The sequence below is a fragment of the Ascaphus truei genome, chromosome 3 (assembly GCF_040206685.1).
Source record: "Ascaphus truei isolate aAscTru1 chromosome 3, aAscTru1.hap1, whole genome shotgun sequence".
Lineage (NCBI taxonomy): Eukaryota > Metazoa > Chordata > Amphibia > Anura > Ascaphidae > Ascaphus > Ascaphus truei.
The window spans coordinates 66,736,643-66,752,979 of record NC_134485.1 but is presented as its reverse complement, the minus strand read 5'-3'; the positions used below and the strand labels follow the sequence as shown (position 1 = coordinate 66,752,979).

Here is a 16,337-nt window from a genome sequence, read left to right as displayed (position 1 = left end):
AGATCTAGCAAACTATACTATACCCCAATGAGGTCCTCTATGAAGTTTAAAACATCAGTAATTCCATTTTGACATCACAGATTATCTGCTGCATCAGACTTTTGTAGTTTCGGTTTTAGAAATAGACAGACAGGCTTCCAGACTGCAGAGCGTCTCCATTTGGGATAAGGAGCTCATACTGGATGGAGAGAGCAACATTCTCTGCTTTCAGGTTTTACTTTGAGTCCCCTCCAGCTAAATTCAATCCTAAACTGACCCCTATTGTATATTTGTAATTAGAAAACAGGAACACACCAAGGGGATTATTCATTAAATGAATGAATAACACCTAAAAGCCCCTCTCACCACATCCTCAGCTCTTGGAGTTTCCCCACATTCCCACTCCATAGATGCAAAATTCCTGCCCCATACCCTGTAGAATAAAGCATTGAAGTAACTGGAGCACAGTAAATCAGAGAACCTGCTAGTCTGACACAAGTAACACATGCATGATCTTATCTGAGTTTGCCTTTTATAATTTGGCTTAAAAAGATTAACCATTGAACATAAAATGACCTGCAAATTGGTTTACAAAATTGTAGGGGTAAAGACTGTACAACAATGACATGATGCGGAACTAATGCACGGCTGTCACTCAGCTGCACATCCATAAGGCCGCCCTGCCCCCAGTGTAATCACACAAGCAGAGTCGGAGGAGGGGCGCTTAGCTATAAAAGCAAAACGCTGTTCTCTGGCTCGGCATCTCAATAATCTGTGAAATAGGTCACGAGCATGCGGAGAGTCCACTATATAGATCCAGGGGTCCACTATTTAGGCCCAGGAACAATAGCCAGCGATGAGCTGGAAACGCTTTGTAACTGCTCGGGGGTTCAGAAGAGAGGGGGTTATATCAAGCACAAGCATAGAGGAGCTTTAGTGCTGGAGATGACTGCGGCCCATTCAAAGCAATATACTGCCAACCCCTCCGGCACTGAAGGGGTTAAAGAACGCGTAGGGAAATTTACAGGTTTAAAGTTAAACAATATCCATAAGTGTATGGTTTGGGGTTAGATTTTCCGATAAATCACTTATCCAACACAACTTATCATATGCTTTAAGACTTTTCCGAATATAGGCCTGAACATACACTCCAAGAATGGAACAACAACAAATACTTAATATGCTGAGACCAACAAGCAACAGTTTTGAGATCTAAACAAGGGTCATAAGAATCACCTCCATCTTTCGTAAGATGAGGAATAATGTTACACTGTCTATTTCTTTAGAAAAAATAACTAGTGCTATTTATTGCAGCCAGAAGTACGCAGAGAGCATGTAAAGAAAAGACAATGAATGACAAGTGACATTTATTGAACTTCTGTGCGGTGCATGTTCCCAATATTCTGCTTGCACAAAACAAGTTTTAAATAAGCTCTCTGCAAACAAAGTAGTAAAGTCCCCACCTCAATACACACTGCTCTGGGTTACACTTTCCCTTACAGAATACATCAAAATGAATGGTTCGTAACATCTAGTGTGCAATAACACTTTAATGGACTCACTTTTACATGCTGACAAGTTTTCAGGTTCACCCTCTATTATGTGGGTGTGAGAAAGGAGAGGGAGACCGAGTTTTAGCGAGTTTGATCTTGTATACCATACTGTCCAGATACTTGGTTTAAGTAATACACAGGGTTCTTTTCTATCACAGACATCTCTAAAACTACTGTTACCAAAATATTAAATACTTTGGAGCCAGCCAGAATGTTTAGGTGCATTGTTAGGCATGACAGGGTGGGGGAGGTTCCAGCTTCCCCACAGCTCCTCCTCACCTGTTGTCAGCTATGTCTCTGTGTGTGTATGTCAGTGTGTATCTGTGACACACACTAACACACTCACTGAGCGTGTGTGTGTGTGTGTGTGTGTGTGTGTGTGTGTGTGTGTGTGTGTGTGTGTGTGTGTGGTGGTCTGACTGACACACACACACACACACACACACACACTCATCTTCCATCAGCTCCAAAAAGCTCTGTCCCTAGCATTTGCATGCCTGCCTCCTGCTCTCTGATCCTCTCTCCCCCCCCCCCCCCCCACGCTGTCCAGTGACAGAGACTCACACAGGCAGACTGACTCTCACATCTCCGCTCTCCTCTCTCACTAGTTCCGCCTGCTTCAACTAGCCCCATCCCCAGCTCTCGTGGGTCTCTGCCTTGTGCTCTCGGATCCCATCTCTCCCCCCCACTCCCATCTAAACAGGGAGTTGCGGTGACTTGACCTGTCAATCATCACTGCGCACTGCACAGGTGCCGATGGGTGAATTTTAGGCGCCCGGGCGACCAGGCTTTTCATTTATATGAAAACACACGCACACAAAAGCTGAACTTTCAAAGCATTCCCACAGAAAAGTCTATTATAATTAAAACATTACAATTACAATCAACAAGTGACATCACCAGTTCAGTCTGAAAAGGTGAGCTTTAAAAAAAAACAAAAAAGGCAACATAAATAAGAAAATACAAAACAAACGGTCTTCAGCGTAGTGACGCCAGCGTCACCGGGACTATAAGCGCGGCCTAAAGGAGCATTTTCCCTACATGTTGATTTTCAACTTTAAAGGAGCACAACAGTTTTATATCTGCCGCTTAGGTGTGAAGCAGGGGGTGTCGGGAAATGAACCGCGTTCATTTCAGCTGCAGGGACCCGCTTGCTCCCCCTAATACTGACATCTGAATGCGACGCCAGCATCTTACTTGTGTAAAAGGCCCTGTGGCACGCTGGCCAACAGGAAGTCGCAAGGGATGACGTCGCAGCTTCCTATTGGCCTACGGGACACTGGGCCTTTAACGAGCATTTTCTGTGTCCAGCCGAAGCTGCTGCCGGAAGCCCCTTCAGATGTAAGTATCTCAGGAAGCAGGTGGTCCCTGGAGCTCAAAGCAATGTGCTTCAGCGCTCTGCTTCAAACAAATAAGTAAACCCACTTTAAGCTTTCTTCACTGTTTTCACTGTTTTCACCTTGAATTTTTAACCCGCTCGTCGATTTTTGATTTAATGATATTAGTGAACTTCAAAAGAAACTTTTCTGAGAAGACTGAGATAACTGGGTTTTTTTTTTTTTTTTACTGGTGAGAGTCTTTGTAATCTGCATGGAAAACAGCTCTGTGCTGTTTGATGGAGTGGAGAAAGTGAGAATAAAAAGCAGGTGTTGCCATGGGAACACTACTGCAGATTTGGGGCCTTTTTAAAGGGCATCACAATGAGTTCAGTGTCAAAACAGATGACCTGTTGGGGGAACTTCACCTTTAAAGTCGGCATTGGACAACTTTATTGCACCGTCATTAAAGCAACCATCCCTTTTTAACGGGATTTCCGGCATTCGGATACCACCCAGTTCAGGAGCAGTGAAGTCTGGGATGGAATAGTGCACAGGGCAAACTGTTGAAACCATATGGCTGCAGGGGGCAGGGTTTGCTCCGTCGTCCCATGCAACTTCCTATTGGTGACCCCAGCCCCCATGTTTGTAGTCTGGCGCCATATTTGTTTGTTTGTTCTTGTATAGCGCTGCTAGTTTTATGTAGCGCTTTACAGAGACATTTTGCAGACAGTCCCTGCCCCGTTGAGCTTACAATCTATGTTTTTGTTGCATCAGAACTTGCACAGAATATACAAATATATTTCTTGAACCAGGAGGATCCCCAAACACAGGATGCAGAGTGGACAGGATTTCACCTTTAACCCTATGAATGTCGTAGGGGCCGCAGAGCTCAAGTGCCTCGGCCCTCGCAAGGCACTCACGATCAAGCGGCCTCTTCTCTGAAGCGGTCATGTGATCACTCCATCACTGAAAGGAAAGGGAGCAGTCACCCTCCTTCCGTTCCTCAATGTTGGGCATGTCCTGCGCTCCTATCATGATCTCCCCTACCAAAAGAGGCATTATGTATTTATGCATGTCTTTAGTTATGTAGCGCCCACAGTGTACTCAGCGCTTTACACAGACAATAGAGTACAGGCAATTATAATGCAATAAGTACAACAAAATCAGACAATAAGAGGAAATCCCTTCCCCAGAGAGCTTACAATCCGAGTCGTATGATGGGAAATGTACAAAGACAGCAGGCGAGGGAAAAAGTGCAGTAGATGGCAGTGCTTGGCCACAATTGTTGGTAGGAGTGACGTTGGGTGTGGGACAACAGCCATGAGTCCGGGCTACATAGCTACTACATCTTGTCCCTCCCTCCTCTACCCCCAGTACCAGACCCCATAACGTACTATAGTAGCTACATCTGTGGGCACTCGAAGGGTAAAATAAGGATCAGCCTAGTTTCTTTAAGATGGCATTGAGATGAAAGTTGGCAAAGAGGAAAAACATAGATAGCCAAAAGTTCTGTTTTACATTCATAGTCAGAGTGGTTATAGATTAACAAACTCAACTAATACAAATTTTAATTGCAAACAACCTGGCCCTGCTAGAAAAGTCACATTTGTACTTGCATTACAAATGTGAACACATTCTCCCAAACACACCCATGCTATTTTAGTCGAGGGACTTTTTTTCCCCTTCCAGTTTAGATGTAGAAGCCTGCACAAACGGTCCCTGCTGTGTCTGCCAAGAAGGCATGTGGAACAAGGCAAAGAAAACTGCAATGATTCCCATGATGCTTAAGATGAGACAGTTTTAAAAGAGCGGAGAAAATGACCTATGGAAAATGATCACGTGAGCGACTGGTGGGTATTATGCTGGAATTTAAGTCAAGAACAAAAAAAGGGGAAAATGAAGACAGTCAAGAGCACAAAAAGTTATTTGCAAAGTGTGACTTGATCGACACGCTTGCACAAGCTCCCATTGTCCCTTGTACGCCACCTACCCACTTCAGTGCTGACACTAGAATTTCTGGGTAAAGCCATAAATTAAATGGTAATAGCCATGTTAGTCCAGTTGCGATAGGGCAAAATAAAGCGGTATTTCAGCATTGGACGATACCTTTTTGAAGTGAAACTTTTTTCATGGAACTGTATCCCCAAAAAAAAAAATCTCATCGGGAAACAAACATGAAAGTGGTCACGAAAAAAAACAAAAAACACACACACACACACACACACACACACACAAACAAACACACACACAAACACCTCCCTACCGCTGCGTCTGACTGCCTCCCCGGGAGCACAGTGCTTCTGTGACCGGCTCACTGGGGTCCACACAGATGTAAACACATATACACACATATATACCACCTCCCCTACCTTGGGGCGGGGCTGCACGAGTAGGCCCGCCCCTCCGCAGCACAGTACCTCTACGTCTGACTGCCTCCCGGGAGCACAGTGCTTCTGTCTGTGACCGGCTCCCTGGGGTCACCTGGCCGGGGTGCAAGATGGAAACAGGGCCAAGGTCCCGGCCCTAAGCAGTCTGTGCTACTGACCAGATTTCTGGTATGCCCACATACACACAAACTGAGTGTGTGTGTGTGTGTGTGTGTGTGTGTGTGTGTGTGTGTGTGTGTGTGTATATATATATATATATTTTATACACACACACACATCTATACACACACACACCTCATATTTGCAATACAAACTCCAGAAGTGCACAAAATGCAAGGTTTGTCCACAACACATTAGACAAATATACAAAAATATACAATCGCAACTGTACAGATTTTTTTAAATAAGGGTTATGTGCCGAGCACGCACCTTCACAGTCACACATTGTATTTTATCAATCAAATTGTACTTTCATTTTTATAATAATTATGGCATGAAACACTTTTGACAGTGTGAAAACACACAGCCGTTTCACTTATAACGCGTGTGCTTGGCACACAATTTTTTTTTTTAAATAGCTGATATTTTAGGGCACGCTTTTGGAGAGTTCTCTTTCTTACTCAGGTGAAGTAATACTGAATTACAGAGGATTTCATGAGTTTGACACAGATGCAAAATCCAAAACAACAAGGAGTGGCAGAGGGAATTGTAAATTCATTGATTTGTCTGTTTTGAGCACTGGTAACGTTGTTCATTTTACAGCCTTGTACTGTACACTCATCACTTTATAGTATGAATTTTGATTATCCGAAAACTTTACAAGTAACCGAGAGTCTGCATTAAGGACAACGGAAAAAAACAAATGACGCTCTTCAAATTACTATGTTAATAATTAACTGGGTTTTTACTAGTACGTTAAAAAGACCTTTGCCAAATTGCACTCTGAGGTACACCAACTGTTGCAGAGTGGGAGCCTATAATTCTGGGCCTGCTTTGCAAATTGTTAACTATCCAATAAAACCTGCTTTGAAGGCATAGCTCGACTTTTTAGACCACTAGCTAGACTGGCTGGGTGCAAATGCCTGTGATGCTATTGTAGTGACCTACACGAAACTGTTGTGAGATTATAGTCTCCAGCTGGGGTCTCAACGATTTTGAAGAGCCGATTTAATAGCCCACCAGCACTCTCATACAGACATACAATGTATACTGCTAAATAAACAAAAAGGTCCAATCCGATGGACCATTTTTACCAGTATACTGGCAACAATGCCACCAGCTTTTCATTTTAGATCCAAAACTATGAACCCGGAATAGACCAGCAGCACATAACTCGGACTATGCAATAAGCATTGCTTTAAACAGGGTCCCGTGTCTAACAAACTTTGGGACCTGTTGAATATTTAGAAAGATTAACAATAGCAGTCATTGTAAGGAGTGCCCACTCTCTTCAGCGATCATTCATGCGGCTGAATACATTTGATCAGGAAAGTAAAGGTAATACGGCTAGTGAGACTTCAAATCTAACTGCCAGCAAAGGAGGAGAGAATTGTACCACCTTGTGAGCTAGAGAGAACATACCATGCTACCTTGCATGTGCAGAAAGAAGGCTTCTGGGGTTTTTTTTTTAGCACATTTAGTTGTGCTGGATTAAATTCTGAAGCAAAAAGGGTAAAAGTACACATAATAATAAAGCCACGTGATATTCTTTCCACCCTAAACATATTCTTACTTTAATATCATTGGCTCCAATAAGGCTGCGCTTACAGTGCCGGCGACAGACGCGGACGGTGACATTACGCTGCGGTCGCTGGAAAAATCTAATTGGCTTGGCTTCCAGCGATCGCGACCAAGCCATCGCGCTGTGGCGTCGCTTCTACTATAAGCGCACGCGACAATACACTAAACGTGCAGCCTTACTAGTGGGGGAGACAAAGAGGCAGTAGATGCTGGAACTTTGTTTTAAGGATCATCTGAGATGTCTCTAAGGCTGAGGCCCCAGTGCCTCCGCTGCATGCGCGCCCCGCGAGGCTGGCGGCGCGTGCAGCCGATTCCCCGGTCTGCAGTGAGCTGCAGGAAGAGAGACGGGGGGCGTGGCCTAGCGCTCCGTCGCGAGTCCTGCTCTCAATTCTATTGAGAGCAGGAGAAACTCTCGCCACAGCGCTGCGGCCCCCCCTCGCAGCGGGCCCGGCGCCATTGAGGGGAGGGCTCTCGTCCCTGCAGCGTCCGCTGCAGGAGCATGCTGGGCCTCAGCCCAAGGAGACTTGAGGCATGCCTTTACTGCTATAAACAAATACATTTAACGAACGCGCGCACACACACACACACACACACACACACGCACACACACACACACACACACACACACACACACAATATCATTTTATAAGATTAATGATAGATAGATGGCTTGGGATTCCAAACAGACATGCAAGGTGTCCAGGCTATTAACCTTTCAGTGTGTGTCAAGTGTAAGGAAACCAATGCTGGGAGTTTGTGTTTGTTTAGTTTAGTCAGTGTGTGCCAACAACTGATGTATCCTGCATGACAACTCTGCAAGTAAACACACCCGCTAAAAACTGACTAAGGCAACTGCCTAGACTTTGCACGTGAGGTAATGCTTTACACATGAAAAGCACTTTTTCCCCTGACGTGCACGAAGAAACCGAGACAATACCTGGTTTAAAACAAACATAAAAGTTTGCAATGCCATACAAATAACAAGCACTACACTCGTAATTAACTTGCAACATCCTCTCTCAACTACATGTGACTAAGACCTTCTTTGATGTGGATCTGCAGGATGTCAAGAACCTGCTAAATGGTTGTACCCTCACTACTTGTATAATGCCAAGGCTACACTTATTTTGTGCTTACAACAAAAACAACTTGTACACAGTCAGATAACTCCTCTTTGTGCCAGTGGGGCCTGTAGCATATTTTCTGCATTGAAAGGCCCTCTCTAGCAATGGGGTTAAAAGAAAAGGGGGCAGAGGGGAAGGTGCCATTGATTTCCAAACAATCACTTGTACCAATTTGGAAGATACGAATGTTTACATTTATGATATTTAAAGAGGTGGAACCAATCTTAGCCCGGAACAAATTAACTTTTTGAAATAAAATTCCTACCTTCCATCAGCCTTGACATTTGCAGTGTAAATCAAACGTAAACTTGGATAAATAAAAGCATATGCAAAGGACTGTGGTCATATTTAAAGAATTGTCCTAGATAGCTTCCCTCTCCTAGCAAACCTTTTCTACTCTACTGGCCCAATCAATCCAGTCAGTGGCTCAATCAGATTAACTAATCCCTGGCCTGCTGGTGGCCGTTAAGGACTGGAGATGGCCCCTCCCCCCACCCCCTATAAGGGAACCAGGACTGATGAGTCACAAGGACGAGCAAAACACGGAGGATCACTCACAGATTGAGCCAACAATGTCAAGCTAAAAGATGTTTGTTAAAAATCAAAAGCATGCTTTTAAGAAATGTGGTTGTTTTTTCTTGACCCAAGATACACCAAGAATTAACCTTAGTACAAACCACCACAAGATCAGATTGCATAGGTTAGTTTTTGGTTGGTGACTAGGTAAGAAGGAAGGACCTTTCTCCCATATGACGCACCTCGTGTGCATGAAACAAGGTAGCACCCAGATAGTTTCAGCTAAAACTGCTAGTCCCCCATGGGTGAAATATGAGGTCCCGGCAGGGTCACATCACTCACTTGGAAAATTAAAGGTCACAGACAAATTGCAAAGAGGCACGCAAGAAGAAACATAGGTGGCTTTCTGTGTTAGGCAGAAGCAGATCCTTCTTGCTTACCACACTATTTAAGTGAACATTAAACTAGTACAAGAATTACCGTGTAGTCCCTACGCATTTGACATGGTGCAGCAAGACAAGGCCCTCGTAAAATCACTTCTGGGAAAAGCTTAGGCTAAGGCCCCGCTGCACTCGCCGGCGAGCCCGCACTCCGTCCAGGCGGAACATATAGGGCACTTCACCGCTATCTGTTCTCTTCAGGGAGCCGGTTTTAGAAGCGGGGGCGTGGCCAAAATGGGTCGGGTGGGCGGGGTTACGATGTGGCTTTTACATTGCATTTTACAGAATAACCTGTATTTTGCTTATGCACGTTAGGACGTGATGAAGCTTACCACCAGTTAGTGAATACGGACCAAAATGAGCTCAGTTAACATTTATTTAGAGGTAGCTGCAGTTGTATTCCATAACCATGTATAGGGCAGCCCTGCAGTCCCTTTACACTTGCGACATCATCTCCAAAAACCTCAGATAAATGCTGAAGATGGCAGGAAAACAAGCAATTTGGGCATTTCATTCCTCCTTTCGTATTGCGAAACTTTATTCTATAGATCCAGGTTACCCGGCGGTTGTATGAGAGAGAGTATCACGGCTGCCAGACCTCCCTCACAAGCCGCTTCCCTCCCGTAGTTCCAGACACCTCCCCGCCACCGCTCAGATCCCAATCCTTGCATATCCCCTGCTGGCTGACGCGTGCCTTGCAGCGAGGAGGGACTGGGGCTGGCTTGGGAGGAACCCATTAGCTGGTGAGTGACGCGCACGCGCGCACCATCGGATGCAGCGGGACCCAGGCCATAGCTGTATCTGGTTTACTTCCGTCCCTGCAGCGAATCGGTTCACCTTGAGCATGAGGGGTTATGCATTGCACGATCATCAAGCACTGAAAGGGTTAAAGCACCTCTATGGTGGTGGGGGGGGAGGGTGCAAGTCTAGTGGTGGAAAAAAAAAAACCATACACAACTGTTGAGCGTTGCATTTCCTCCTAATACTGAACCCCAATGATAACAAATCATATCATAAGAATGAAAATGCACAGGCAGCAGCCGTTACTTGATGGGCCTGATCACTTGAACCTACTCTACATTTGATCCACTGTTTTATGCAATTACATTGCCTTGCTCTTTGATCTACATCAATAACAGAGGGGTGGGTAAGATCACCTTAAAAATCACTTAATTCTATCTTGAAAAGGAATACTCAAACCCAATAATAAGGTCTATTTCTGAAAGACTACCAAAGGAACCCAGTCACTGTAACATGCTATCCTGAGATGGGGAAGTGTATAATTATTAGAACGGATTCATTGGGTGTATCACAACATAAAGATACCATCTATAAATAAGCTACAAAATACAAAGAATAGAAGAACACCACAATACATTTAAAATAATGGGGCATTCAAACAAGTCAAGGTTGAGCTTATCATCCCAGGCGCACGGTGGGACTGAACACCGGATACGTATGCTTAACATTGCAATGTATAAAGTCCACCTTTTATTTTCTTTACTGATACAAATGTACACAATCGGTTACCAAGGCGGAAGTCTGGTTCTACAGAACTTATCTTGTTATGAGACAATGAAATATCCACAAAGGAATTGTATCCTTGTCGGCATATAAACAGGAAGCTGAGGCAGAGATAAAGTCTGCCTGGTGGGGGAGCAGCGCCTTTACTGCGTGTGTCAGAACTACTGCAATGTCACTACATTATTACACTAGTGCGTCCTGGCAAAAGGTCATCCAGGGTCTCTGATCTGTGTGAGGAGGTGGTTGGTATTTTTTAACCCTTCCAGGATAAGCAGGGTGGCATAAACACTAACGCACCGTGCTGCAGGCCCTGCCAGTGTGGGATTAGTTTGACTTCCAATTGACATTGGAATGGTGCATTTGTTTTCCCCCAACTGTAGTCTGATGGTTTATGAGGATCCTTGCCCTGTACCCATTCAATTTAAATTATTCTAGTTTTTGAAAGTTAGTTGTGGTCTTTAATTGTTGGTCTGTGCTATAAAACTTATCTGCTCAAAGGCTGGCTCTTACAGTTCAAAGAACGGAGTGATCAAATAATGTGTACAGTCTATTCTTTGCATGGGTTACATCTGGCACGATGAATTCACTTCATTGTAAAGCACGTACATAAACTAATTTCGAAGAAATAATGTGTTTTCCTTTGAAGCTAAATGCTAAGTGTTTCATTAATATTTTTCCAACTCAATGTATGCAGGGAACTTCTGAAAACGTCTCAGAATTGGTTTGATATAGCTTTTTTCATTGACCTCAGATAATTAGGTTAGGACACACACAATGTGCCACAGCTAGAAACGGCCCAATAGAGCCAAATGCAGATGATGAATCTTTAGCTCAGTGCCAGTACGTCTTCCTCAGCAAGCTTGCTAAATGTTTTAACACTGCCCTGGATACAGTGGTTCCCAAGCTATTTTTCCTTCATGAACCTCTGCTAAAACAATTGTTATGTGAACCCCTAATTAATACACGTTACCTACCGCCTACTCAGAGTAATGCTGACAAAAACATTTCACCGAACCAGCATAGTGTCCCGAGCTTGTGGGGGATCGAAACGTTAATCTAAGTTATAAAAGAATAAGGCCTCGGACATGTTGACATTCACAGCGCTGACGCTCATGCTCTGCTGCTCAAGCAGGAGCTTTTTTGTGTCCCTGCATGAGCGTCAGCGTGCGCGCTTGTGAGCCGGGCAGGAGGCGGGGCTAGCGCGCCACGTCGCCGATGTCACGGCGCCGACGTCACAGACTGCCATTGGCGGTCACGTGACCGGCCCTGTGCTTCCCTCAGTGGAAAAAAATTAAATTGTGCTGTCGGCTGCAATTCCACACGCCTGCGGAAGCGCCATCTAAAGCCGTGCTCAATAGGGATGATGTTTCCCCTCAGTGCGGGTCAGCACGGTCTTTTTGACCATGCCCCTGGCCTAACACAACTCTTTTTGTTACTTTAATGAAGAGCCTGCGAGTGCCTTGGACACTAGTTATATAGTATAAATATAAATGTGCTACATATTTTGTGGGCTTTTCAGCAATAAAACATTTCCTTTGAAATGTGTCGCCTTTTTCTATTGTGGAAGGTTTCTGCTGTATGCAATGCTGAAACAAGCAACTCCATTCAGCCAAAGTTTGCATCAATAAATGCCTATGGCAAAATTCCCTGAAGTGGGCACAAAAGCATAGACGCCTCCAGTAGAAGAGACATTGTACAGTCCAGCTTGGAGATTATATGGGAGGCAGAAACAATGTGCCCCGGAACTAGCTCCAACTGGAGGACCCAGGAAGAGCATATAGTGCTTAAAACAAAAATCACACTTTTACCAAATTTAAATTTTCCTGTTAACAGTTCACAATCTCTCTGAAAGTGTAATCGCTGCCAGACAAAACTACTATGGGCTCGCTCAGACAGGGCGCTACGAGAAAAAAACAATCAAGAAAGGGTGTGAGCTGCAAATCAATTTATATATATTTTATTTTTATTAATTCTGATATATCACAGATTTTGTTTAATTAGTATCACTATTCTAGTTGATTAATCACTTTTAATTTATCACGATATATATTTATATATTGTATATATTTTTTGCATACTAAGCACATATTTGATCTAAGCGCCGATTGGGGGTAATACTGGGTTATGTATAGGGCGCTACGCCTACTTGCTAGCGTTCGCGCCCCCGTCGCTCGCTCCTGCAGCACAGCGATCTGTGCTCAAACTGCAGGAGGCAGATCGCGGCGTTTTGGGACGTGGCGAGGGCTTGGAAAGAACGCGTCACGGAGCTGGTTCGCCTTATTGGCTGTACCAGCTCGCGTCACGCGACTGTAGCCCCAAATTTTAATTTGGGTTGTGCCGGCAAAATGTCGCAGCGACAACGCTGCACTTTGCCGCCGGTGGAGTTTTCAGTTTGAAAACTTCCACCGCACGACCCAAATTTGCGACGCACGTGCGCATGTTAGCGCGCGCACATTGCATCACCTCCTGTCTGAGCTCAGCCTATGGGATTTAAACACAACACACTGCTTACCAATATCAAGCAGTGGCTGTTCCTGTTTGCTCCACTAGTCACGCACATGAAGTTAAGGAGAAACTTTTGGATGAGATTTGGACTAATTGAGGCAGCCCTGGCTGCTTCTTGTGTACACTGTACCTAAAGATCAACTGTGCAAAATATAAATAAGATAAAACGCTTGAACAAAAAAAAAAATGACATGCTATTCTATGAAGTGATAACATTTCTAAATATTCTCTCTCTCAGTTTTCAAGATTAAGACTGAAACAGCAGGTTATGCTTCAGTAGCTTTTATTGTAGTGCTGCTACATTTGGAGGGGGTTTGGTGGAGTCTCGTTACTGTTCCAACACCTCGAATTAACTATGTCTCCAGAAGAAGCCTGTACATATTTGCATAATGTAAACCCCTTAAACAAATGCAGTGGGCTTCGCCACTGTGTTATATAGTCTTATAACTACTGCACCAGCATTTCTATTGAATCCTATGGAAACAATATTCTGATTTATACTGGGATATGTTGGGGCATCTTGGGGGGCTGTCACATGCTGCATCAGTATGTCACAAGGATATATTACAAAACAGACACAGAGTGGGAAGGTTATAAGACAAGGCAATGTACTCCAGATGCACTTGACCACTTTTAATAATGCACTGTTACTACTGTCTGTAAGCCTCCCAACATAACATTTGGATTGCAAGCTCTTTGGGATAGTGCCTCCTTTTGCCTTATGTTGTCCTTTACCTGTTACCCTTATTCCCATTGTAAAGCGCTGTGTGCAATGTTTGCACTACATAAATACAATTATACATACAATGTACATAGTGTTACATTTCCTACATTATTTGCGCAAAGTTAAAGCTAAAATTGATCTTGGCAAAGCTATAATCACAATTCCTATTAACTCGAGCTAAATACACACACAGAAACACACTCACGTTCAATATCTTGCCCTCCTTATATGATTAAACACTTAAGGTTGGTTTCACCAATGTGACTTGGATCAGAAACAACATCCGTTTTGAAGACCAAATAAGTCGCCTCCTCTTTGGACTAGAAGCCCAGCACCCGGCTGTCCCAGAAATAACATTAGACTGCCTGCCCCCCTCTCCCTTTGGGTGTGATACTTACAGCTGGTTTATTGCGTTTTGGGAAATCACCGCGTTCTCCGAGAAATGAGGGATCATCTTCACCCCGCAGCACTCACACAAGTGCCCGGCTCCTGCCTTCCTGTCCCCGGCCAACTTGCTAAGTGTCATCGGGGTGAGCTGTCCCTCTGCGCCGCCTGCCCTGCACTCCCAGCACCGGCACATCCGCGCATCCCCCCGGGGTCTCCGCCTGCGCTGTAACACAGCGGTGTGCCGGGACTGCAGCCTCGCACCGCGCGATCAGCAGCAGCAGAGGAGCTCGCACGGGGAGTGCAGGCAGGCTCCCGTGCAATGCAGCATCCCCAGGCTGGCACGGCTCTGTCCTGTGACTTGGGTGAAACTCTGGGCAAGTCCTTCAGGTACTGAATGTATCTGTGGCTCTCAGAGTTGCCACTTTAGTCACGTGTCAGCCTCGGAGTCCCGATCCCCTACATACTGTGCGCTCCACTTCATACAACCCCAACTGTACAGCTGCTCTGTGCTCTGCGCATGCGCTGCGCAACACGCGGCTACCTCCAGCTCCCTTCCCTATAGGGCCCTGCAAGAAGGTGGGGGTGGTGGGGGGTGCAGAGGCCGGCGGCACTGCACGAGGTGCCCAGAAGGCGCATCCTCCTTGTAACCCTTTCAGATTGTCAGGCATCAGAGCATTGCTTAGTGATGGCCAGTGTTAGCATTTATTCGGGCCAATGCCCTACTCGCCGGTTGGATGGCAATCAGATATTTTTTTTTAAGTGACTTTACAAAACATCTGAGGTTGTGACCTTAACTTATTTCATTGATAAAGTGAGTGTCTACTGGGATCAGCCATCTTAAACGTGACCCATAAAAAGTGCACATTCTGCTCTTGCAGTGAAAAGCACAAACTTCAAGCATTTACTGATATGACAAACATACAACAAATGTTAAAAGAAGACACTTTTGCGGAGTTAAGAATAAATACACATGTAACCCTTTCATTGTCAAAGGGCCTGGCAACCTGTTACAGAGCAATGCAGTGCAGGCCTCATTTACACGCTAGCCACTATCTTTGAATTCTCTTTGCTACATTGTGCATGTTCTCTGGTTGCCAAGAGATTCACTTTAGGCTGCGTCCCCACTGGCGCTGAGCGTGCTGTGCTCCCGGCGCTTGCCACTTTTACTTCTTGCACTCGTTATGTAGACGTCCCCACGCGCGGGCACGCATGCTCTCCCAAGCTTGGCACTTGAGACAAAAAAAAGTTATTTTGAAGCACGCTCAACATGCTGCCAGTGCAATCCGCCCCCCACCCCCCACTCACGAAATACACAGGACACCCAGCACTCATGCTTAGAGAGTTGGTGATGTCACCGCTCTCAAGCATGAGCGCGGGCAGTGCCAGCGGGGACGCAGCCTTAGGGCTGTTATATACAGCATGCGGCCGTGCATGCCTATGCGAACGCATGTGCACGTGCCGCACGCACACACACACACACACACACACACACACACACAGCGCAGGCAGCGGCGCGAAAAGATGAATTTCCTCATCTTCGCCCCTGTCTGTCGGCTCCCCTCTCCCTGCCGTGAGCGGCCCTTGTATAGAAAGACTGACTAACGTCAGCCAACTAAAATTCCGCGCGCGCGCACGGCGTAACACGCGCCCGGCACTATAGAACGTGCCTTATTCAGCGACCGCGCAGTACTGAATTTGTTAATGTAATCTTCCTGCCATGTTCACCATCTCAATTAAAATGTTCCGGAGAGATACCAGCCTCATTACTATTATTTATTTCTACTCTTATCTCTCACCTTTTTTTTAACCACAAGGGATAGTAAGTGCTCAGTAAAACCATTCACTGCCAGAAGCCGTCTTTAATCTTTTCACTGCCATGGGAGCCAGCAGTGCACATCTCTGCTTTGCCTGCCTCTCTGGGAATGAAGTGGTTAATCTCATTTCAGTAGCACTGGGCAACCTAGTACCAAAGGGGTTAATCCAGGCAAAAGCCAGGTTATGTTCAGTAAATGGATTAAAACGTTTTGTAAAGAGGCATGCTGATCCTTTAAAAGGCCGTTAAGAGTTTTAATTACAGGGCAACTGACTGATTTACATATTTGTACAAGTGTCAGACAGTGGTAATGTGACTAGACTATC

The 16,337-nt window shown here is 45.1% G+C and overlaps 1 protein-coding gene across 5 annotated transcripts in view; it reads right to left on the bottom strand.

Moving 5' to 3' along the window:
• The window catches only part of SSH2 (slingshot protein phosphatase 2), a 227,903-nt gene that overhangs the window by 55,307 nt on the left and 156,259 nt on the right, over positions 1-16,337 (bottom strand). The window contains exon 1 of one of the 5 annotated variants that reach the window (XM_075594230.1): positions 14,210-14,713. The exons of the other annotated variants lie outside the window; for them this stretch is intronic. Within the exon in view, the coding sequence (XP_075450345.1) occupies positions 14,210-14,391 (182 nt within the window). The 5' untranslated portion in view covers positions 14,392-14,713. Of the gene's footprint in view, positions 1-14,209; positions 14,714-16,337 lie in introns of those variants that run through there. 5 annotated transcript variants of the gene reach the window in all.